This window comes from Pituophis catenifer, unplaced genomic scaffold (genome assembly GCF_029215685.1).
Source record: "Pituophis catenifer annectens isolate HBS135680 unplaced genomic scaffold, rPitCat1.0.hap2 SCAF_10, whole genome shotgun sequence".
NCBI classification, from domain to species: Eukaryota; Metazoa; Chordata; class Lepidosauria; order Squamata; family Colubridae; genus Pituophis; species Pituophis catenifer.
Genome location: NW_027256890.1, coordinates 20873140 through 20895643, shown reverse-complemented (window position 1 = coordinate 20895643; position 22504 = coordinate 20873140). Strand labels below are relative to the sequence as shown.

The following is a 22504-nucleotide window of genomic DNA, read 5'->3' as shown; positions in this document are numbered from 1 at the left end:
GGGAAATGACCCAAACAGCTGGCTTCCCCTTCTCTCTCCTGTGCCAAGCAAAAAACCCCAATTAGTCCTTGACTTACGACCATTCGTTCAGTGACCGCTTGAAACGACAAGGGCACTGAACAAAGGGACTTCTTAACGCCCGTTGGTTCGCACTTACGACTGCCGCAGCATCCTTATGACTGCTGGGATCAAAATTCAGAGGCTTGGCGACAGACTCATATTTAGGACGAGGTTCATGAGATTCCCTCTTGCGACCTTCTTGCTGAGCCAAGTTAAAAAAGAAACAGGTTTTTTTTAAGATTTTTTTTTTTTTAATTTGATTTATATGCCGCCCTTCTCCGGAGACTCAGGGCGGCTTACAATGCGCTAAGCAATAGCCTTCATTCTTTTGTATATTTATACAAAGTCAGCTTATTGCCCCCACAAACTGGGTCCTCAACTTACCTACCTTAGAAAGGATGGAAGGCTGAGTCAACCTTGAGCCTTGGCGAGATTCGAACCTGCAGTAATTGCAGGCAGCTGGTCTTAATAACAGGGTGCTTTAGACCACTGTACTACCAAGGCTCTTAGATTTGCCTCATTTTACAACCATTCTTGCCACCGTTGTTTAAGGGGATCGCCGCAGCGGTTAAATTAGTAACACGGTTGTTAAGTGAATCGGGCTTTGTTGATAGGACAGTCTAGATGCCCTTTAGGAGACACGTAAACCTTGTAAACCTTCGTTTTCTGGTTTGAACAGAACGTTATCCTTAAAGTGTGTGTGCATACGGGAAAAGACGATCACTGTTTACAGACACACACAGACAAATCTGCTTACACAAGAATTACACAAACAGCAATTGTCCCGTTCCCAAGAGAATTGATGGGGGGGGGTGTGGCTGGGTTAGGCAGGGAAGGGATGGGGGCACAAGGGCCAATCGTTTTTAGGAAAGATTAGCGAGAGGGGCTGTACTTTTAGGAGAGGGTATAAAAGTTCTTCAACTCTTCGATTAAAACACATTTCTTCTCCAGATATTCTCTTTGAAATCCTTTGCACAGGTAAGGATCAAAGGCTTTTCTTTAAAAAATGAAAAGAAACAAGTAATTTGGTCTCTTAAAATATTAATCTATGGATCTATGATCTATCTGTCTGTCTATCTATCGTCTGTCTGTCTGTCTGTCTATCTATTTCTTTCCTTCTTTCTATTTATTATCTATCATTTATTTATATCTATTTTTAATCTGTCTATTTTTTATTTATTATCTATCTATCTATCTATTTCTTTTTCCTTCTTTCTATTTATTATCTATCATTTATCTATTATCCATATCTATTTTTAATCTATTTTTTATTTATTATCTATCTATCCATTTATCTATCTATCTATCTATCTATCTATCTATCTATCTATCTATCTATTTCTTTCCTTCTTTCCATTTGTTATCTATCATTTATCTATTATCCATATCTATTTTTAATCTGTCTATTTTTTATTTATTATCTATCTATCTATCTATCTATCTATCTATCTATCTATCTATTTTCTATCCATCTATCCATCCATCCATCTATCTATCTATCTATCTATCTATCTATCTATCTATCTATCTATCCATCCATCTATCTAACTATCGTGTTTCCACAAAAAGAAGATCCTGTCTTATATTTCTTTGAACCCTGAAATAAGCGTTTGGCCTTATTTTCGGGGAGATCTTATTATTTTGGGGCGAATAGAGCAAGATGGGGCCATCTTACCTGATTTCCAGCTCTGAATTTAAATATTTTCAGAGAGGGTTTATTTTCGGGGGGAGGCTTATTTTAGCCTCCTACACCACTCAAGCCTGAGTGGCATAGGAGGCTAATGCCTCCTATTAAGGCAGCATTTAACATCCAGCTGCCTGCAATTACTGCGAATTCAATTCTCACCAGGCTCAAGGTCGACTCAGCCTTCCATCCTTTCTAAGGTAGGTGAAATGAGGACCCAGTTTGTGGGGGCAATAAGCTGACTTTGTATAAAATATACAAAAGTATGAAGGCTATTGCTTAACGCATTGTAAGCCGCCCTGAGTCTCCGGAGAAGGACAGCATATAAAAATAAATAAAAATAAAATTAAAAAAAAAAGCCCGATTGGACTTATTATCAGGGGATGTCTTATTTTCGGGGAAACAGGGTATGTATCAATCTATGTATCTATCTTCTATTTATTCTATCTATCTATCTATCTATCTATCTATCTATCTATCTATCTATCATGTTTTTTTTAAGGTGGCCCTTAAAAAAAAAGACAATCCGAAATTCAACTGACCTGAGTCATACATTTGCAAAAGAAGGAACGCTGGATGAGCTAAGCAACGAATGACATTAAACCTGATATTTTTCCCCCTTCTCTGTCTGTTTCTCCTTCTTCTCCGCAAATGCCCTAATCCTTCTTTCTCTCCAGAAACAACTTGTGCCAAAATGAAGGTTTTTGCCCTGACTCTTCTGCTGATCAGCATCTGCTATGTACAAGGTACGTAAAAATGTCTGAGATTTGGTCACCACAATATAAAGAAAGATGTTGAGACTCTGGAAAGAGTGCAGAGAAGAGCAAAAAAAGAGGATTAGGGGACTGGAGGATAAAAACATACAAAGAACAGTTGCGGGAATTAGAGATGTCTAGTTTAGTGAAAAGAAGGACTAGGTGAAAGGAACCCAATTTTATATGGAATGACAGAATGTACTTACTAACCGATAAATATTTGCAGCCCTGCTTAATTATTCTCGGCCAAAGAAAAAATAATCAACCCCACAGTTTCATCCTTGTCTTTTTCTGGCCTCATTGATATATCTCTTATAAGCAAGTCCTCAACTTGAGACCAACATATATGCCACTAAGCGAGACGGCGGCTAAGTGAGTTCGGCTCCATTTGAAGACTTTTCATTGCCGCCGTGATCCAGAGAATCACTGCTGTTGTTAAATAAGTCACACACCGTCGTTAAGTGAATCAGCCTTGCGCCTTCACTTTCCTTGCCCAGAAGATTCCCCAAAAAGGGGTCACCTGAGACACACCCCCGTGGGACACGGCAATCATCGTAAATACTTTGTCGGTCGCTAAGGGCCTGAATTTTGATCCCGCGACCACGGGGGGGATGCTGCAAGGGTCGTAAGTTCGAAAAATGATACCAAGTCAGCTTTTTTCAGGGCCGGGGTAACTTTGAGCGGTTGCTAAACGAATGGTTGAAAATCGAGGGTTAACTGTATATACCTCTTTAACTGTATGTAGCTCCATCAAGGCAATGTATCTGGGGTTTGAATCTCATCCGTGTTGTCTGTATTTTATACACAGGAGGCGTAGTGAAACGGCAAGCGGAGGGTGGACCTCGGGATGGAGTCCGAGTAATCCTTTTCCCTCAGTTCACTGAACCAAGACCCCAACCACCCCCTTCACCCTTCGACCCACCTCAGGGAGCCTCGTTAGAGATTATTAGAATAGAACTTGGAAAATAGACTAGACTAGACTAGACTAGAATAGGAATATAGAATAGAATAGAATAGAATAGAATAGAATAGAATAGAATAGAATAGAATAGAATAGAATAGGAATATAGAATAGGAATATAGAATAGGAATATAGAATAGAATAGAATAGAATGGAATGGAATAGAATAAAATTTTGGAACAGAATAGAATAGAATTTTGGAATGGAATGGAATGGAATGGAATAGAATAGAATAGGAATATAGAATAGAACAGAACAGAACAGAACAGAACAGAACAGAACAGAATAGAATAGAATAGGAATAGGAATATAGAATAGGAATATAGAATAGAATAGAATGGAATAGAATAGAATAAAATTTTGGAATAGAATGGAATGGAATGGAATGGAATGGAATGGAATAGAATAGAATAGAATAGAATAGAATAGAATAGAATAGAATAGAATAGAATAGAATAGGAATATAGAATAGGAATATAGAATAGAATAGAATAGAATAGAATAGAATAGAATAGAATAGAATAGAATGGAATAGAATAGAATAAAATTTTGTAATAGAATAGAATAGAATTTTGGAATGGAATGGATTGGAATGGAATGGAATAGAATAGAATAGAATAGAATAGAATAGAATAGAATAGAATAGAATAGAATAGAATAGAATAGAAGCTGGAAGGGACCTTGGAGATCTTCTAGTCCAACCCTGCGCTCAACCACAATCCGTCATAATTACGAACCAGTTGTCAAGGATTCGACAGTTATTCGTGTGGGGAAAAAACAGTCCTAAGTCACTTTTTTCAGTGCTGATGTGACTTCGAACGGTCCCTAAAGGCACTGCGGGTAAGTCGAGGGGCTAGCTGTATTCAGATCATGCCTGCCGTTTTGGTTTTGTTGGAAATGGAGCCTCCCTATTCTGCGTCAGTCTACCTTAGAGTGGAGCGACCCCGGGTTAAAAGCTATTTTGAGGCGCTTTTCTGCGGTAGAAAGCAGACAAGCTTCACTCCTGCTTATTATTTTTTCTTTTTTTCTTTTTTTTTTCCCCCTCCTCCCTGTAGGACAGCAGTCCAGTGAGTCCAGGATAGCTTTCATCCTCCTACCGAACAAATGAGGCAATACTTGAGGAGACTTGTTCACTATCCGTGGTCAGACCCAGCGAGGCGACTAAGAAGTCGCGTAAAATCGACTCTCACAAAATGGAGATCACCGTTTCCTTCAGCCCGGGATGTATATTTAGCAAAATCCTGGCACTTTTTCCTGAATCGAAACTGTTGAGATCTTAAGACTGGTTGCAATAAAGATAAATTGGTTCATCTTTCCGTATCCGTGTGTCTAAATCAGATCAAATATTCGGGTATTAAATGGAAATGGGCTTTGGGTCCCAACATTATCCCGTTTTGTTTTTTTTTTGCATTCTGGACACACTTACTTCCGGTCTGGTTTCCTTCTTTTTGGGGTGCCTGGCTTCCAGGAATCCCAGCCTGGCTTCATAAAGCCAATTAAATCATTGAATTAAATCATCAGCCTCGGGAACCCCCTGCCAGGCGTTTGACTCTGTGGAACTCAAATCTCATTGAGAGCCATGAGGACTAGAACCTTTGAATTGTAGGAGAGGCTCCAGGCGACAGAGCACATCAGTGGCTGACACGCCTAAGAGGGGAAAAAAAAAGACTTGAGGATTGATTTGCAAGATGAAGTAAAATGTTGGATGATAATAATATAAGCAGATCAGAGGTGGGTTTCGGCAGGTTCTGACCAGTTCTGGAGAACCGGTAGCGGAAATTTTGAGTAGTTCGGAGAACCGGTAGTAAAAATTCTGACTGGCACCGCCCTCATTAATTCTCTGCCTCCCGAGTCCCAGCTGATCGAGAGGAAATGGGGGATTTTGCAGTAACCTTCCCCCGGAGTGGGGTGGGAATGGAGATTTTGCAGTATCCTTCCCCTGCCACGCCCACCAAGCCATGCCACGCCCACCAAGCCACGCCCACCAAGCCATGCCACGCCCACCAAGCCACACCCAGAGAACCAGTACTAAAAATTTTTGAAAGCCACCACTGAAACAGATAGATAAGCAGGCTGACGAATGAATACCGTAGATAGATGTAATAGAACTTCTGCCCAACCCACTTCATGGAGTTGTTGTAGGGAAAATAAGGGGAGGAAGGAATATTAGGTATGTTCACCACCTTGAGTTATGTATAAATAATAATAATAATAATAATAATAATAATAATAATAATAATAATAATAATGTCATGCAATTACTGATACACAATAATAATGTAGCACATTATACATATACACATAAATATAAGTTTAAGTAGAATATCAGCATATATACATACATACTTACATTTATATATATATAAAAATAAATATATATAAAAGCAAAATCCCACTCATGCATCATCACAAAATCTCCAGAAACATAAAGCCTACAAACTTGAAATTTTCCACATATGTTCCTCTTGGTTTCTAGGTGCTCGCTAAGAAAAGATATTTCAAAATGACCATCAGATCATTAGTATTTTTTATATTATTATTAATGCGCTCGGATGCTAAGGAGTTAGACTCCCCTTCCCCACCTGAAAAGAACTCTGTTCCAACTGCCACTTGGGCATGGGCGTGGCCGGCGCTGACTCCCTGCGGGCTGGGAGTTTAGACATTCTAACCCCCCTCCTCAGAAGGGGATAAGATAGGAGAGGATCAATGGGACAAGCCTGAGGAAGAGAAGGGGATATGATAGGAGAGGTCTCTGTGAGGCAGGCCTGAGGGAGAGAAGGGGATATGATAGGAGAGGTCTCTGTGGGGCAGGCCTGAGGGAGAGAAGGGGATATGATAGGAGAGGTCTCTGTGGGGCAGGCCTGAGGGAGAGAAGGGGATATGATAGGAGAGGTCTCTGTGGGGCAAGCCTGAGGGAGAGAAGGGGATAAGAGAGGCCTCTGTGGGGCAGGCCTGAGGGAGAGAAGGGGATATGATAGGAGAGGTCTCTGTGGGGCAAGCCTGAGGGAGAAGGGGAGAGGATAGGGGAGGCTTCTGTGGGACAAGCCTGAGGGAAAAGGGGAGAGGATAGGGGAGGCCTCTGTGGGGCAAGCCTGAGGGAAAAGGGGAGAGGATAGGAGAGGTCTCTGTGGGACAAGCCTGAGGGAAAAGGGGAGAGGATAGGGGAGGCCTCTGTGGGACAAGCCTGAGGGAAAAGGGGAGAGGATAGGAGAGGTCTCTGTGGGGCAAGCCTGAGGGAAAAGGGGAGAGGATAGGGGAGGCCTCTGTGGGGCAAGCCTGAGGGAGAAGGGGAGAGGATAGGAGAGGCTTCTGTGGGGCAAGCCTGAGGGAGAAAAGGGGAGAGGAGAAGCCAATCATAACTACTCATTCATGTTCAAGCTTTAACTGTCAATTTATCAAGCCCGATCACATAGTTTCATAGCGGAGCACGGGTATCCAGCTTGTGTGTGTGTGTGTGTGTATGTGTGTGTGTGTATTAAATGTCTTATTTTATTTTTTAAAGAAAGTTAATTTTTATCCAATAGTCCAAGAACTATTTATTTAGTCTTTAAGCATTCAGTTCTATTCGAATACTGCCAGGCGTTATAAAAAACCCCCAATCACTTCCTTGTAGTTTCCTTTTTTGTCAGCAGCTGGCACTCTCCACTTAGTTTTCAGTTTACAAGTCCATTGTCGCTTGGGTTATTCCACAAATATATAAACAGAGTAAGTTTTGTCTATATATAATTCCAATATTTCACTATCTCATAATGTAAATATTAGGATGAATATGTAAATTGTAAATTAGGATGCATTATAACAAAAGAATGAATCTAATCCTGTGTAGAAAACACCACTGTCTAACCGACTAAACTGTATTGTATTGTAATATAATAAACTTTCAAAATTTGAAAAAAAAAAAAATCCAATATTTCAAAAAATGCCTTCCCAGTATCGCTTCTTCCCAATTTAGGAGTCCCTTTTCTGTTTATTTCGAAGTCTATTATTTATTCTCCAACAGCTTTCCTTTCTGGTTAGGTATTTCTTCAACACGCCCCAAAAGGCTTAGGTGCCGCTTAAAACACATAGTTCTGGGCAAATAGTTCTGAATTGTTTCTGGGGGTAATTTAAAACGAAGAAAAATCCTCTCCCCCAGTTCTACCATGGCTCAACTTCTTCTCTCCTGCACCAGTCTTAGCTGTTATTCATGGGTTGTCCCAGCTTTGTAGCAGCCATCTTTAGGCTGCTTCGTCTTCTTGCCATGGCTGAGAAGGGGAAAAAAGCCCCCGGGCCGGGCCAGACAGGAGAGCTGCGACTCTCCCCGGCCTCACAGGGCGCCCCCTTTTGCTTCACCCCCCCTTTCAGGGTGGCTTAGGCTCTCTCCAGAGCCCACAGATAGAAAGAACTCAGCAGAGGGAACGTGGAAACCCGTTCCTCAGTGTCTGAAATCGCCACGACGTCAACCGGACGCCCTTTTGCGCCCTTCTGAGAAGCCAAGTCAATGGGGAAGCCAGATTCACTTAACAACCATATTACTAATTTAACGACTGAAGTGATTCACTTAACAACAGTGGCAAGAAAGGATATAATATGGGGCAAATTTCACTTAATAACTGTTTCACCGCAATGGTTAAGTTAGTCACACTGTTGTTAAGTGAATCTATTGACTTGGCTCGTCAGAAGGTCGCAAAAGAGGATGACGTGACTTCGGGACGCTGCAACCGTCATAAATAAGAGTCAGTTGCCAAGCGTCTGGATGTTGATCACGTGACCCTGGGGAGGCTGCAACGGTTGTATGTATGAAAAATGGTCACAGCTCGCCTTTTCCAATGCTGTTGTAACTTTGAATTGTCACTAAATTAACTGTTGTGAGCCCAGGCATACCCGTACAATCTTAAAAACATTAAAAAAAGAATGTGACATTTAAAAAGGACAGTTTAAATTCAGCACAAAAGTTAAATTTTTGTGGGAACGGTATGTATTTCCAACCTATGCCTCTCTTTGCTTTTTTCACCCAATGTTCTGCCTCAACTATGGACCCCAAAGAACGCAGCACACACAAACTCTATACAAAGCTTATTTTACTCAAATAACGTAGTCTTTATCAACTGAAGGCTGTTAATAAACTGTCTTAACAGCCTACAAGAATTCTGAGATAAAGTAATCACAGTCTTACTAGAGTTGGCAGAAAGCCCAGAAACAATTTTGCAGAGAATCCAGACGCGAAGGAGATTGAACTAAAGTTGTTCCCTACATCTTGCTGCAATCGGTGTTCCTCCTTAAATAGGCTAAGGGAGTGGCCAATTAGCCCCAAGCCTTACTCTCGAGGAGACCTCCTTCTGAGGAGCCACTCCTGCCTTTTGGCAGCTCTGCGTGCCCGTGCATTGAGAAGAGGCTCCTCCTCTTCGTCCTCTTCACTTAAAGGAGCTTCTGGAGTTCTGAAGGCCCTGGCTGAATCCCTGCCTCTGGCACCACATCTTCTCCAGACTCCTCACTGTCCCGACTCGAGCGCCAGCTGCACAGGCTGCTGGCACAGCACCACACCAGCCTCCTTGCTGTCGGAATCACCTATAATCTCCACAGGCCGCTGACGGGCTATAACAACACCCCAAAAAAACCCAAAAACAAAACACATGCCATTTTTTTTTTCAGGCTGCAAATTGCAGCTTTGGCTATTCAAATGCGCCATCATCTTTACGACGGTCCTACGAGGTAGGCCAAGATGGCTACAGGGAGGCAAGGAAAGAGCCTATTTCTTTACGGCCAATTGGAGAACATCAAAATCCTGGTTTCGAATTCCGACGGACACGCAGGGAGAAACGGCGTCACCTGGAAAACCGCTTTGGTTCGTATCCGCTCCGCTATAAGGTGGAGAATTTGGCCACTGAGGCTGCCGACATTGCTAATATCGCCAAAAAGGGTGGGAAAAGTCTAGGGGAAAAAAAACAGGGGAAAAAAAAAAGGACTGGATGAATTAAAAAAAATGGGCAGAAACTCTCTTTAAAGCTTATCATTTTGGCTGAAATTTCACTGTCCTTCCAAGAAACTTTTCAATGATTAATCCTCCTTCCATGGTCCACTCTTGGTAAAAGGAAAACAACATTTTTGCCCGTTCTAGGAAAATGAGCTGACGTCTGTCTGCTTTTAAGCCTTATTTTTTTTTAAAAAAAGATTATTTAATTATTTTAACACTTTAAATATTTAGGGTTTTCTTTGAAATTGTAAACTAAAGCATTTTAACGGTTGTCACGAGGGGCCGGAGACACGACTTCGCAACTAACAACAACCACAATGCAGAAGGACTACAAAAAAAAAAAAAAAAAAAACGGTCCATTTTTGGGTGTCCCTCCCAGCCAAAAGATCCTTGTGAAAAGAAGGACCTCAAAACTTAGGATCCTGAACGTGTCAAAAAATGGGATCCTACACTTAATCCTACACTTCCTTGCATTGTTTGGAGTCTCTCGAAATTGCGACAAGGCGCTTGAAGGCAAGTGACAAATTAACTCTGGAGTTAAAAAGCAGGTGATTGATTGACCGAGATATCCTGAACAAGCCAGCATTTTTTTCTACCATCCACTGAAGACTTCCTTTTCTAAAATACCCCAATGCCCATCCTGTTATCCTCACAATCTGGCAACACAACAAAGTTAATCGAAGGGCCGGGCAAGAGACGGAAGGGAGGGACGGAGAGATGAATCCCAATGTTTGTTCTCAAATTCCAAAGTTCTGGAAAACAGAGCATCACGGGAAGTGGGGGTGGGAGGCAGGTGGTTGGCTTGTGGCTCGCAGGTGATAAATCCAGTGGCCATTCAACCTGTTTTTTTCCAGGCCTTCCCTGAATTTCAAGATCTGGAAAGAATCATTAATGGATGAATCATTAGGGAACACCGTGGTCTCTTCTTGTGGGTTTTAGAATAAAAAATAAATCTCTTTTTTTTTTTTTTTGCTAATGGCATCAAATAAAGGTCTTGCGGGGATCAGATAGATAAGTGGGAAGGCTTTCATGGCAATTTCCAAAATTTGGGGGATTTGACAGGTGGTCCACAATTTACAATCGATCCACTGCAGCTTATTTACGTGCGAACCTATGACTTCATTTTTGTTTTAACAGAACAAAAGGGGTCGCTTCCGATCCTATTATTCTGTCTTCTATAGATAGATTTATTTATTTATTTATTTATTTATTTATTTATTTATTTATTTATTTATTTATTTATTTATGTGTTTGTTTGTTTGTTTGTTTAGATTTATATGCCGCCCTTTCTCCGAGAGGATTCAGGGCGGCTCACAACAATAAAATAGATAGCTAGATAGCTAGATAGCTAGATAGCTAGATAGCTAGATAGACAGACAGACAGACAGACAGATAGAAAATAGATAGATAGATAGATAGATAGATAGATAGATAATAGATAGATAGATAGAAAATAGATAGATAGATTAGATAGATAGATAGATAGATAGATAGATAGATAGATAGATAGAAAATGGATGGATGGATGGATGGGTAGAAGTTTAGATAGATAGGTAGGTAGGTGAGAGAGAGAGAGAGGCAGGCAGGCAGGGATGGATGGATGGATGGATGGATGGATAAAGAGAGAAGTGATAGATGCGATAGAGGTGATTAGATATTAGACAAATAGATAGATGTGATAGACAGGTGTATTAGATTAGACGGATGGATAGATAGATAGAGGGATGGATAGAGGGATTAGATAGGTAGATTAGAGGGATCAGAGAGATGAAACCGTCAGATAGAGACGGGGATCATGGCGGCCTCGGGCTTAACCCAGATTCCTTTTCCCATGTTCATACAGGTGGAGAAGGAGGGACCACCAGCCCCGAATCTGTCTAAGGTGCTTTGGAAAACAGTTGGAACCCCCTTCCTCCTCTCTAGGGTAGCCCCCGAAATATTGGAAGATGCTCTCCTGTCTCCCCTCGTCCTTCTCTTCACTTTTAGCAGTTCCTGCAACCGCTTTTGATCATCTTCGACAGATTCAGATTAACAGAGTTGGAAGGGACCTTGTAGGTCATCTAGGAAACCCTACACCATTTTTCACATTTACATTTTTACATTCACATTTGGGGGCCGGCTGGACCAGGAGGTGCCCATCGGATGTTTCTCTGCCCATCATCGATTTAAAAAAAAATACCAGAAATTTTTTTTGTCTGCTCTGTTTGTTTTTGTCTTTCATAAATCGGTCACCTTGACGCGTTGGAGGTTAATGTCCAGCAGATAAGAGAAAATTCAGACGTCGTCCTTTCCTTGCTCCCAAATTGCGTGAGATGGCCCAAACAGCTGGCTTCCCCTTCTCCTTCCTGTGCCAAGCAAAAAAACCCGATTAGTCCTTGACTTATGACCATTCGTTCAGTGACCGCTTGAAACGACGAGGGAACTGGACAAAGGGACTTCTTAACGCCCGTTGGTTCGCGCTTACGACCGCCGCAGCATCCTTACAACCGCTGGGATCAAAATTCAGACGCTTGGCGACGGACTCATATTTAGGACGGGGTTCATGAGATTCCCTCTTGCGACCTTCTTGCTGAGCCAAGTTAAAAAAGAAACAGTTTTTTTTTTAGATTTGCCTCATTTTTACAACCATTCTTGCCACCGTTGTTTAAGGGGATCGCCGCAGAGGTTAAATTAGTAACACGGTTGTTAAGTGAATCGGGCTTTGTTGATGGGACAGTCTAGATGCCCTTTAGGAGACATGTATTCAGCAAAGGCTGAAAACAGGAGAATTGGGATTTCAATCTATGTGCTTTTGCCCCCTTGTAAACCTTCGTTTTCTGGTTTGAACAGAACGTTATCATTAAAGTGTGTGTGCATACGGGGAAAGACGATCACTGTTTACAGACACACACAGACAAATCTGCTTACACAAGAGTTACACAAGCAGCAATTGTCCCGTTCCCAAGAGAATTGATGGGGGGGGTGGCTGGGTTAGGCAGGGAGGGGATGGGGGCACAAGGGCCAATCGTTTTTAGGAAAGATTAGCGAGAGGGGCTGTACTTTTAGGAGAGGGTATAAAAATTCTTCGACTCTTGATTAAAACACATTTCTTCTCCCGATATTCTCTTTGAAATCCTTTGCACAGGTAAGGATCAGAGGCTTTTCTTTAAAAAATGAAAAGAAACAAGTAATTTGGTCTCTTAAAATATTAATCAGATGGATCTATGAGCTATCTTATCTATCATTTGTCTGTCTGTCTGTCTATCTATTTCTTTCTTTCCTTTTTTCTATTTATCATTTATCTATTTATACCTATTTTTAATCTGTCTATTTTTTATTTATTATCTATCTATCTGTTTCTTTTTCCTTCTTTCTATTTATTATCTATCATTTATCTATTATCCATATCTATTTTTAATCTATTTTTTATTTATTATCTATCTATCTATTTCTTTCTTTCCTTCTTTCTATTTATTATCTATCATTTATCTATTTATATCTATTTTTAATCTGTCTATTTTTTATTTATTATCTATTTTTTCCTTTCTATTTATTATCTATCATTTATCTATAATCCATATCTATTTTGAATTTGTCTATTTATTATCTATCTATTTCTTTCTTTCCTTTTTTCTATTTATTATCTATCATTTATCTATTTATATCTATTTTTAATCTGTCTATTTTTTATTTATTATCTATTTTTTCCTTCTTTCTATTTATTATCTATCATTTATCTATTATCCATATCTATTTTGAATTTGTCTATTTATTATCTATCTATCTATCTATCTATCTATCTATCTATCTATCTATCTATCTATTTCTTTCTTTCCTTCTTTCTATTTATTATCTATCATTTATCTATTATCCATATCTATTTTTAATCTGTCTATTTTTTATTTATTATCTATCTATCTATCTATCTATCTATCTATCTATCTATCTATCTATCTATCTATCTAACTAACTAACTATCGTGTTTCCACAAAAAGAAGACCCTGTCTTATATTTGTTTGAACCCTGAAATAAGCGTTTGGCCTTATTTTCGGGGAGATCTTATTATTTTGGGGCGCATGGAGCAAGATGGGGCCATCTTACCTGATTTCCAGCTCTGCGTTTAAATATTTTCGGAAAGGGCTTATTTTCGGGGGGAGGCTTATTTTAGTGCATGGGCTCAAAAGCTCGATTGGATTTATTATCAGGGAATGTCTTATTTTCAGGGAAACAGGGTATGTATCTATCTATGTATCTATCTTCTATTTATTCTATCTATCTATCTATCTATCAATCTATCTATCTATCTATCTATCTATCTACCATGTTTTTTTTAAGATGGCCCTTAAAAAAAAGACAATCCGAAATTCAACTGACCTGAGTCATACATTTGCAAAAGAAGGAACGCTGGATGAGCTAAGCAACGAATGACATTAAACCTGATATTTTTTCCCCCTTCTCTGTCTGTTTCTCCTTCTTCTCCGCAAATGCCCTAATCCCTCTTTCTCTCCAGAAACAGCTTGTGCCAAAATGAAGGTTTTTGCCCTGACTCTTCTGCTGATCAGCATCTGCTATGTACAAGGTACGTAAAAATGTCTGAGATTTGGTCACCACAATATAAAGAAAGATGTTGAGACTCTGGAAAGAGTGCAGAGAAGAGCAAAAAAAGAGGATTAGGGGACTGGAGGATAAAAACATACGAAAAACAGTTGCGGGAATTGGGGATGTCTAGTTTAGTGAAAAGGGACGCAATGGCTCAGTGGCTAAGACGCTGAGCTTGTCGATCGAAAGGGTCGGCAGTTCAGCGGTTCGAATCCCTGGGGCCGCATAATGGGGTGAGCTCCCGTGACTTGTCCCAGCTTCTGCCAACCTAGCAGTTTGAAAGCACGTAAAAAATGCAAGTAGAAAAATAGACACCACCTTTGGTGGGAAGGTAACAGCGTTTTCCGTGCGCCTTTGGCGTTGATTCACGCCGGCCCCATGACCACGGAGACGTCTTCGGACAGCGCTGGCTCTTCGGCTTTATATCGAGATATGTATATATCTCTTTCGCTCCATCAAGGCAATGTACCTGGGCCTTTGATTCTCATCCGTTTGTATTTTATACACAGGTGGCTTAGTGAAACGGCAAGCAGAGGAAGAACCTCAGGCTGAAGTCCCAAACGTCCTTACCGCTCAGTTCACTGAATTTATCCGGCGGTTGCAACAGGACACCGAAGGATTCGCTTCCTCCATCCAGGAAAAATTTGGGCAAACCACAGTAGAAAGGATTAGGACCCAATTTGAGTAAGAGCTGTTTTTTTCCCCCTAAGCCCGGATGCACCAAAGTAGCATAGGATAGGATTGGATAGGATGGGATGGGATGGGATAGAATTTTGGAAAACAGAATGGAATGGAATGGAATGGAATGGAATGGGATGGGATGGGATGGGATGGGATGGGATGGGATGGGATGGGATGGGATGGGATGGGATAGGATAGGATAGGATAGGATAGGATAGGATAGGATAGGATAGGATAGAATTAGAGCAGAATAGAATAGAGCAGAATAGAATAGAATAGAATAGAATAGAGCAGAATAGAATAGAATAGAATAGAATAGAAAAGAATAGAAAAGTTGGAAGGGACGTCAGAACAAAATATTAGATGAGATGCGTGACCATGTAAATCAAATTAATATGAAATATGGAATGGAGTGGAATGAGAATAGAGTAGAATAGGAATAGGAATACGGGGAGAGGGAGGGAAGGGAAAGGGAGGGGAGGGGAGGGGAGAGGAGAGGAGAGGAGAGGAGAGGAGAGGAGAGGAGAGGAGAGGAGAGGAGAGGAGAGGAGAAGAGAAGAGAAGAGAAGAGAAGAGAAGAGAAGAGAAGAGAAGAGAAGAGAAGAGAAAAGCGATTTTTAAGGTGTTTTTGTGCAGTTAGAAAGTGGGGAAGCTTCACTCCCCTTTTTTCCCCCCTCCTCCCTGCAGGACGGCGTTTCAGCAATTCCAGGACAGCCTTACTCCTCTCACCGAACAGATGAGGCAACACGTGGACCGACTTTTCCCTCGTCCGACCCAGCAAGCCACCGAAGACGCCGCTTAAAGTAGATTCTTCTCAAAATGGAGTTCTCCGTTTCCTTCGGCCCGGGATGTATATTTAGCAAAATTCCTGGCACTTTTTTCCTGAATCGAAATTGTTGAGATCCTAAAACTAGTCATAATAAAGATAAATTGGTCCTTCTTTCCGTATCCGTGTCTCTAAATGTGATCGAAAATTCGGGTTTTAAATGGAGATGGGCTTTGGGTCCCAACGTTCTCCCGGTTTTGCATTCTGGACACTAACTTCTGCTCGGGCTTCCTGCTTTTTGGGGTGCTTGGCTTCCAGGAATCCCGGTTTGGCGTCACAAAGCCAATGAAATCATCGGCCTCCTGCCAGGCCTGTGGAACTCGAATCTCATTTAGAACCATGAGGACTAGAATCTTTGAATTGTAGGAGAGGCTCCAGGCGACAGAGCACGTCAGTGGCTGACACACCCAAGAGGGGAAAAAAAGGCCTGAGGATTGATTTGCAAGATGAAGTAAAATGTTGGATGATAATAATATCATCAGATAGATAAGCTAAGACAAGACAAAGATGGACGGATGATGGATGGATGAATAGGTAGATGTAATAGAATAATAGAACTTCTGCCCAACCTAACTGATGGGGTTGTTTTAGGAAAATAGGGGAAGGAAGGAATATTAGGTACGTTCACCACCTTGAGTTATATATAAATAATAATAATATACCTACAGAGGTCATGCAATCATTGATATACAATACTAAAGTAGCACAGTATGAAAAACAAACATTAGAATATCATCATATACATACATACATACATATATATATGCTTACATATTTAATATAAAGATATCTATCTGTCTATCTATCTATCTGTCTATCTATCTATCTAATCTGTCTTCTCATGTGTGTGTATGTATATGTATGTATGTATGTATGTATGTATGTATGTATATATAAGTAAAGAAAGAAGCAGACATCCTGCAAACTCCGGAACTTAACATTTTAAAATAATTAAAATTATTTTAAAATTTTAAGTTCCGGAGCTCGCAGGATGTCTGCTTCTTCTTTCTTTACTAATATACCTGGAACTCGTATGTTTAGAATAGTTTGTAATGTATGAGGTAGACTTATATATATATACATTACATACATTACATATTGTATTATATAATGTATATGTAATACATTATATTACATATAAAATACTGTATGTATATTTATGCATATATTTAAATATTATATATTTATATACACTGTATATATTATATAATATACCGTGTTTCTCCGAAAATAAGACCCTGTCTTATATTTTTTTGAACCCTGAAATAAGCGCTTGGCCTTATTGCTATGCGCTCAAAAGCCCGATTGGTCTTATTATCAGGGGATGTCTTATTTTGGGGAAAACAGGGTACATATACATATATGTATGTATGTACATATACATACATATACATACATTATAGATAGATAGATAGATAGATAGATAGATAGATAGATAGATATAAAGAATTGTCCTAAAGATGTGAGTTCCAGGTATAGTTATAGAAGAGGTGATAGACATCACGATCTCCGGAACGTTTAAAAGTTTAAAATTTTTTATTTTAAAACTTGTGCTGTTTTAAGTTTTAAAATAAAAAATTTTAAAATTTTAAACGTTCCGGAGATCGTGATGTCTATCACCTCTTAGATAGATAGATAGATAGATAGATAGATAGATAGATAGATAGATAGATATAGATATACAGATATATATATATATATATATATATAACATATATGTATATAATACACACAGTATATATAAATATATAACGTATGCATATACATAGACATACACACTGTACATACAAAATACACATATACTGTTGTACCCCATACATACATATACATATATAAAAATAATATGTGGCCAGTACAAACCAACCAACCAGGTTAGGGCTTAGCACTATGCGTCATTCGCATCCCCTCCCATCCCAACCTGCCTTCGATCCGCAACACACACTCGTTTCACACAATACTGTACTATATACAGTACTGTGATCTTATACTACTAGCATAAAACTTCCGCCAGCAGTCATCATGGCGGCTACTGCTCTTTTGCCCTGCCCTCCTCTTTCCTTACGCATTTCTGGTTGAAGTCCTTCGGCCATGATGACTGTAGCTGCTTGGCTCATACGTTAGTGAAGCCACTTCCGGTCCAGCCTCCCCTCTTTCTCCCTGAGTAAAGATGGCGGACGAGGCCACCCGGCGGGTAGTGGCTGCGCTGCCGTTGCTGAAAACCAACGCCGGTCCGCGGGATCAGGAGCTATGGATCCAACGGCTGAAGGAGGAATACCAAGCGCTCATTAAGGTCCGTATTTGGTCTACTTAACGGCAGGGAGAATTCTATTCGGGAGGTTTACGTGGCTTTTTCCAGCTGTTCCGACGGTGGCTCCAGAGGGTCAAACTAAGCCAAGGCGCAAGAACGCTTCTCTTCTAGTGATGCGAATTAATAAGGTCGTGGGAAAGACAATCCAGGGAGACCTAGCAGCCTCAAACTTAAGTTGGATTTGCAAAGTTTGAGGCAGGATCGTGCCTGCCTGAAGCATCCCTTGTTGCTTTGCAAAATGCCTTTTTTTTTTCTTTTCCTTTTCTGTAGTACGTGGAGAACAACAAGAATGCCGATAACGATTGGTTCAGATTGGAATCTAACAAGGAAGGTACCAGGTGAGGGAGATGAAGAAAAAATATGTTTTGGAGAGAATGCATGCTGAATAATAATAATAATAATAATAATAATAATAATAATAATAATAATAATAATAATAATATCATCTTGTGGGACTTTAGGATTCAGACTGACAGGCACTTGGTCCACAACACACCTGACATAACAATAGTTGAAAAGAAAAAAGGATGGTTCATTGACATTGCAGTATCTGGTGATGCACGGATTGAAGATAAGCAGCAAGAAAAAAAACACAAAGTACCGGGACTTGCAAATTGAATTTGAGCGACTGTGGAAAAAAGAAATCGTGTGTTGTCCCGATTGTAATTGGAGCCCTTGGGGCAATACCCAAAGGGCTACCCCGCTATTTAGAAATTCTAAATTTGCTGGACTTGAACATTTTGACTCTACAAAAAAACCACCTTACTCGGAACAGCTTACATCCTCCGACGATACCTTAACAGTTCCTAGGTTCTTGGTTAGGACTCGAGCTGCTGAGCTATTAACCAGCCTCAAAGGCTGTGAATCTCACTAAAGATTAACTAATAATAATAATAATAATAATAATAATAATAATAATAATAATAATAATAATAATAATATACCATTGGTCATCTGCAGAAGGCCACCTTACTGGAATCTGCTCGCATAATCCGCTGATACATTACGCAGTCCTAAACGCTTGGGAAGTGTTCAACTAGTGATTTGGGATACGAAATCCAGCATGGTCATCTCGTTTGCTGTGTGTACTGTTTAAAAAATAATAATAATATAACTTTATTGTCATTGTATGGGTATACATAGTATACCCATACAATGAAATTCAATTAACGCCCAGAGACCAGGTCCAACACACGTAACAATCCCCAAACACACTCCCACCCACCACAATTCCCCACGCCTAAAACACCCAAACATCCGCACAACAGACCAAGTAATTCCGTCCAACAGCTCACTGATGGTGGCCCTTTAGTTCATTGTTGAGTGCAATTATAGCTCTGGGATAAAAACTATTCAAAAGACGCGTGGTCCGAGTTTTCATTGCTCTGTATCTTCTGCCGGAAGGCAATGGTCCAAAAAGATTGTAAGCAGGATGGGAAGAGTCTCTGACAATGTTATACAACTTCCTCAAACAGCGAGATGTGAAGATGTCATCCAGGGCTGGTAGCTGGAGTCCGATTATATTCTGGGCAGTTTTAATGATTCTCTGTAGAGCTTTTTTGTCCGCTACAGAGCTGCTCCCATACCATGCATCTGTTCAAGCTTCCAGATTTGGTGCTTGGCATGGCTCAGGATGGAGCAAGTGGACCGATTCTGACATCCAGAAATCTCCCTTTGCTTTATTTAAAAAAAAAAATTGGATGGTAGTCCTCGGTGTATGACCACAATTGAGTCCAAAATTTCTGTTGCTAAGCAAAACGGTTGTTAAGTGAGTTAAGCCCCCGTTTTACGACCTTCCTTGCCACAGTGGTTCACGGCAGCTGTTAAGGTAGCCACGTGGTTGTTAAGTGAATCTGTCTTCCCCTTCGACTTTGCTTGTCAGAAGGTTGAAAGAGGGGATCATGATCCCGGGATACTGCAACCGTCATAAATATGAACCAACAAAATTAAAGCATCTGAATTTTGATCATGTGGCGGTGGTGATGCTGCAACTATATGTATTTATATATGTATAAATATATAAATACATATAGTTATATATACTCTATATGTATTTCTATATGTATTTGTATTTATTATGGCTGTTTACCGCCCTGAGTCCTTCGCGAGTAGGGCGGTATACAAATATGAAAAATAAATAAATAAATAAATAAACTGTCTTTAAGTGTGAAAAATGGTCATAGGTCACTTTTTTCAGTGCCATTGTAACTTTGAATGAACTGTTGTAAGTCGAGGATACTTGCATATATATAAAAAAGTGGATTGTATATATTTAAAAAGTGCCTTATTTCTTTTTTCTCTTTCCATTTTCCTCCCTGTAGGTGGTTTGGGAAGTGCTGGTACATCCACAATCTCTTGAAATACGAATTTGCGGTTGAGTTTGATGTGAGTTTTACCCTGCGTGTTAGTTGACGTTTTCTTATTCCTTTTTCCCCTCCCCTCTTATTTTTCTGAATTAATTTGTATTTCTGGTCTCTCCTCCTCCATCTTGCTGGGACTTTTCCCCCTAAGAATTTCATTCCACTGTTTCCTTTTCAGATTCCAATTACTTATCCATCTACTGCACCAGAAATCGCGATTCCAGAACTGGATGGCAAAACAGCCAAAATGTACAGGTGAGTTTTGGGCTTCAAATCCATCTTCGATGGAAGTACTTGATCTAATGCCGACGAGATCGCCTTTATTCTGAGCCAGGGTGGCGCAGTGGTTAGAGTGCAGTACTGCAGGCTACGTCTACTGACTGCCGGCTGCCTGCAATTTGGCAGTGTGAATCTGACCAGGCTCAGGGTTGACTCAGCCTTCCGTCCTTCTAAGGTGGGTAAAATGAGAACCCAAATGGTTGGGGGCAATATGCTGACTCTGTAAACTGCTTAGAGAGGACTGTAAAGCACTGTGAAGTCTTAAATGCTATTGCTATCTTCCTTCCTTCCTCCTCCTCTGATCCCTCCCTCCCTCCCTCCCTCCCTCCTTTCCTTCCTTCCTTCCTTCCTTCCTTCCTTCCTTCCTTCCTTCCTTCCTTCCTGTTAGAAGGCAAATTGCACTAACTGTGCCCACAGCCAGGAATTTCAATCCTGACCGGCTCAAGGTTGACTCAGCCTTCCATCCTTCCGAGGTCATTAAAATGAGGACCCAGATTGTTGGGGGCAAGAGGCTGACTCTGTAAACCACTTAGAGAGGGCTGTAAAAGCACTGCAAAGCGATATATAAGTACTATCGCTATTCTGTCAATTGCGCTTTCTTAAAATTTGGCACTCTCTCTTTTTCCTTATAGGGGAGGCAAGATATGCCTGACGGACCATTTCAAGCCCTTGTGGGCTAGGAACGTACCAAAATTTGGACTAGCCCATCTCATGGCCTTGGGGGTGAGTTTCTGACACGTCGGGGAGCATTTGGCTGGAAGGAGAAGAATATCCAAAGAAAAGGAGCAAAGTTTTGTTTGGGGTTAGATGCAGAAACCGCAGTGACAGATTTGAGTGAACAAAACGGTATTTTTATGTAATCCTGGACTTACGAGCATTTGTTTAGTGACTATTTGAAATTACGACGGTGCTCGAAAAAGGGACTTACGACCAGCCCTTGCATTTACGATTATTACAGTGACCTCCGTTGTCATTTTGATCAAAATTTGAGTGCTTGGTAACCGGCAGGTGTTTACAGTGGGACCCAGCTTTGTTTAATGACTGTGTCGTTCGCTTAACCGCAGTGACTCACTTAATCATGGCAAAAAAGGCTGTAAAATTGGAGGCAATCTTCCGACCAGATTCACATAATGACTCTGGCAAAAAAATAATCATCATACAGTTGGATCGGTCATGTGATGACTTGTTTAACATCCGGCACGATTTACAAACTGTAATTCCAAGCTCGGTTGTGGTCATTGGGGGTGTTATGTCACTTCAAACTGTCTAAAGGAACTGCTATAAGTCCAGGGCTACCTGTTACAAACTGTGTGAATTTTTGGTCATTTCTTTTCTCTTACAGCTGGGACCATGGCTGGCTGTAGAGATTCCTGATTTGATCTCCAAGGGGCTGATCGAACACAAAGACAAATGAAATCCCCATCTCAAGGATTCCCCTAAGACCCTCCGGCACTCGGCTCTGTGATGTTGACTGTCCTATATTTCTGTGTCTTAATTTCTTCTTGTGGGTTGCTAGCCAAATTGTGTGTTGTGTCTCTGTAACGAAACAAAATGGAAAAAAATAATAATAACCCTACTGATCTGTTACCATTTACTTGGGAGTTCACCGAGATGGATATAACCCTGTTTATTTATTTAAAGAAAAGTACCAGCATGCCAATCTTTCAGAGTGTTGTGGAGACCAACTGCAACTTGCATGCCGATTTTTTTTTTTTTGAAAGTTGTTTAAAAGGTTATTGAAAACACAGAATAAAAACAACTTAAAACAAGACTGGATGGATTTACCTTTGCAAGAAAACGACTCAAGGTTTTCTTTTCAACTTATGCCATTAAACAAATAGCTGGATTGTAAGAAACTCTCGTGATCTCATTTCTGATTTGCAAATAAATTATTTAGCCTGTGCTTGGAGGAAGTCTGTTCGCGCAACCCTCAATTTTTTTTGGCTTGTTGTTTCTCAACTTAGCTTTAATTTTGTCCTTGGCATCCATGGATTTGAAGCTTTTGATGATTTTTTTTAAAAAATTGAATTTTACCTCAAATGAAGGTACAGGTAATCCT

General features: G+C 40.4%; 2 protein-coding genes and 1 long non-coding RNA gene across 3 annotated transcripts; all 3 read left to right on the top strand.

Annotated features, from left to right (window-relative positions):
• Window positions 1-995: 995 nt before the first annotated feature.
• On the top strand, window positions 996-4772 carry LOC139322135 (uncharacterized). Its single transcript, XR_011600827.1, has 4 exons — window positions 996-1038; window positions 2422-2490; window positions 3308-4300; window positions 4516-4772. It is a non-coding gene; the product is annotated as an uncharacterized lncRNA (long non-coding RNA).
• Window positions 4773-12493: 7721 nt separating this feature from the next.
• Window positions 12494-15612, top strand: APOA2 (apolipoprotein A2). Its single transcript, XM_070951121.1, has 4 exons — window positions 12494-12537; window positions 13903-13971; window positions 14501-14675; window positions 15360-15612. Exons 2-4 carry the CDS (start codon window positions 13920-13922, stop codon window positions 15472-15474), a joined length of 342 nt encoding a protein of 113 aa, XP_070807222.1. The 5' UTR covers window positions 12494-12537; window positions 13903-13919; the 3' UTR covers window positions 15475-15612.
• Window positions 15613-17646: 2034 nt separating this feature from the next.
• Window positions 17647-22358, top strand: UFC1 (ubiquitin-fold modifier conjugating enzyme 1). Its single transcript, XM_070950506.1, has 6 exons — window positions 17647-17788; window positions 18077-18144; window positions 20128-20191; window positions 20345-20421; window positions 21078-21168; window positions 21788-22358. The coding sequence occupies exons 1-6, from the start codon at window positions 17666-17668 to the stop codon at window positions 21857-21859; spliced, it is 495 nt and encodes a 164-aa protein (XP_070806607.1). The 5' UTR covers window positions 17647-17665; the 3' UTR covers window positions 21860-22358.
• Window positions 22359-22504: the final 146 nt, after the last annotated feature.

Bases quoted from the DNA above. Each gene is read 5' to 3' on its own strand.
- APOA2 (XM_070951121.1), top strand. From the start codon at position 13,920: ATGAAGGTTTTTGCCCTGACTCTTCTGCTGATCAGCATCTGCTATGTA. The intron at 13,972-14,500 runs GTACGTAAAAAT...TTTTATACACAG, and splicing joins CAGCATCTGCTATGTACAAG to GTGGCTTAGTGAAACGGCAA. The intron at 14,676-15,359 runs GTAAGAGCTGTT...TCCTCCCTGCAG, and splicing joins AGGATTAGGACCCAATTTGA to GACGGCGTTTCAGCAATTCC.
- UFC1 (XM_070950506.1), top strand. From the start codon at position 17,666: ATGGCGGACGAGGCCACCCGGCGGGTAGTGGCTGCGCTGCCGTTGCTG. The intron at 17,789-18,076 runs GTCCGTATTTGG...CCTTTTCTGTAG, and splicing joins AATACCAAGCGCTCATTAAG to TACGTGGAGAACAACAAGAA. The intron at 20,422-21,077 runs GTGAGTTTTGGG...TTTTCCTTATAG, and splicing joins AAAACAGCCAAAATGTACAG to GGGAGGCAAGATATGCCTGA.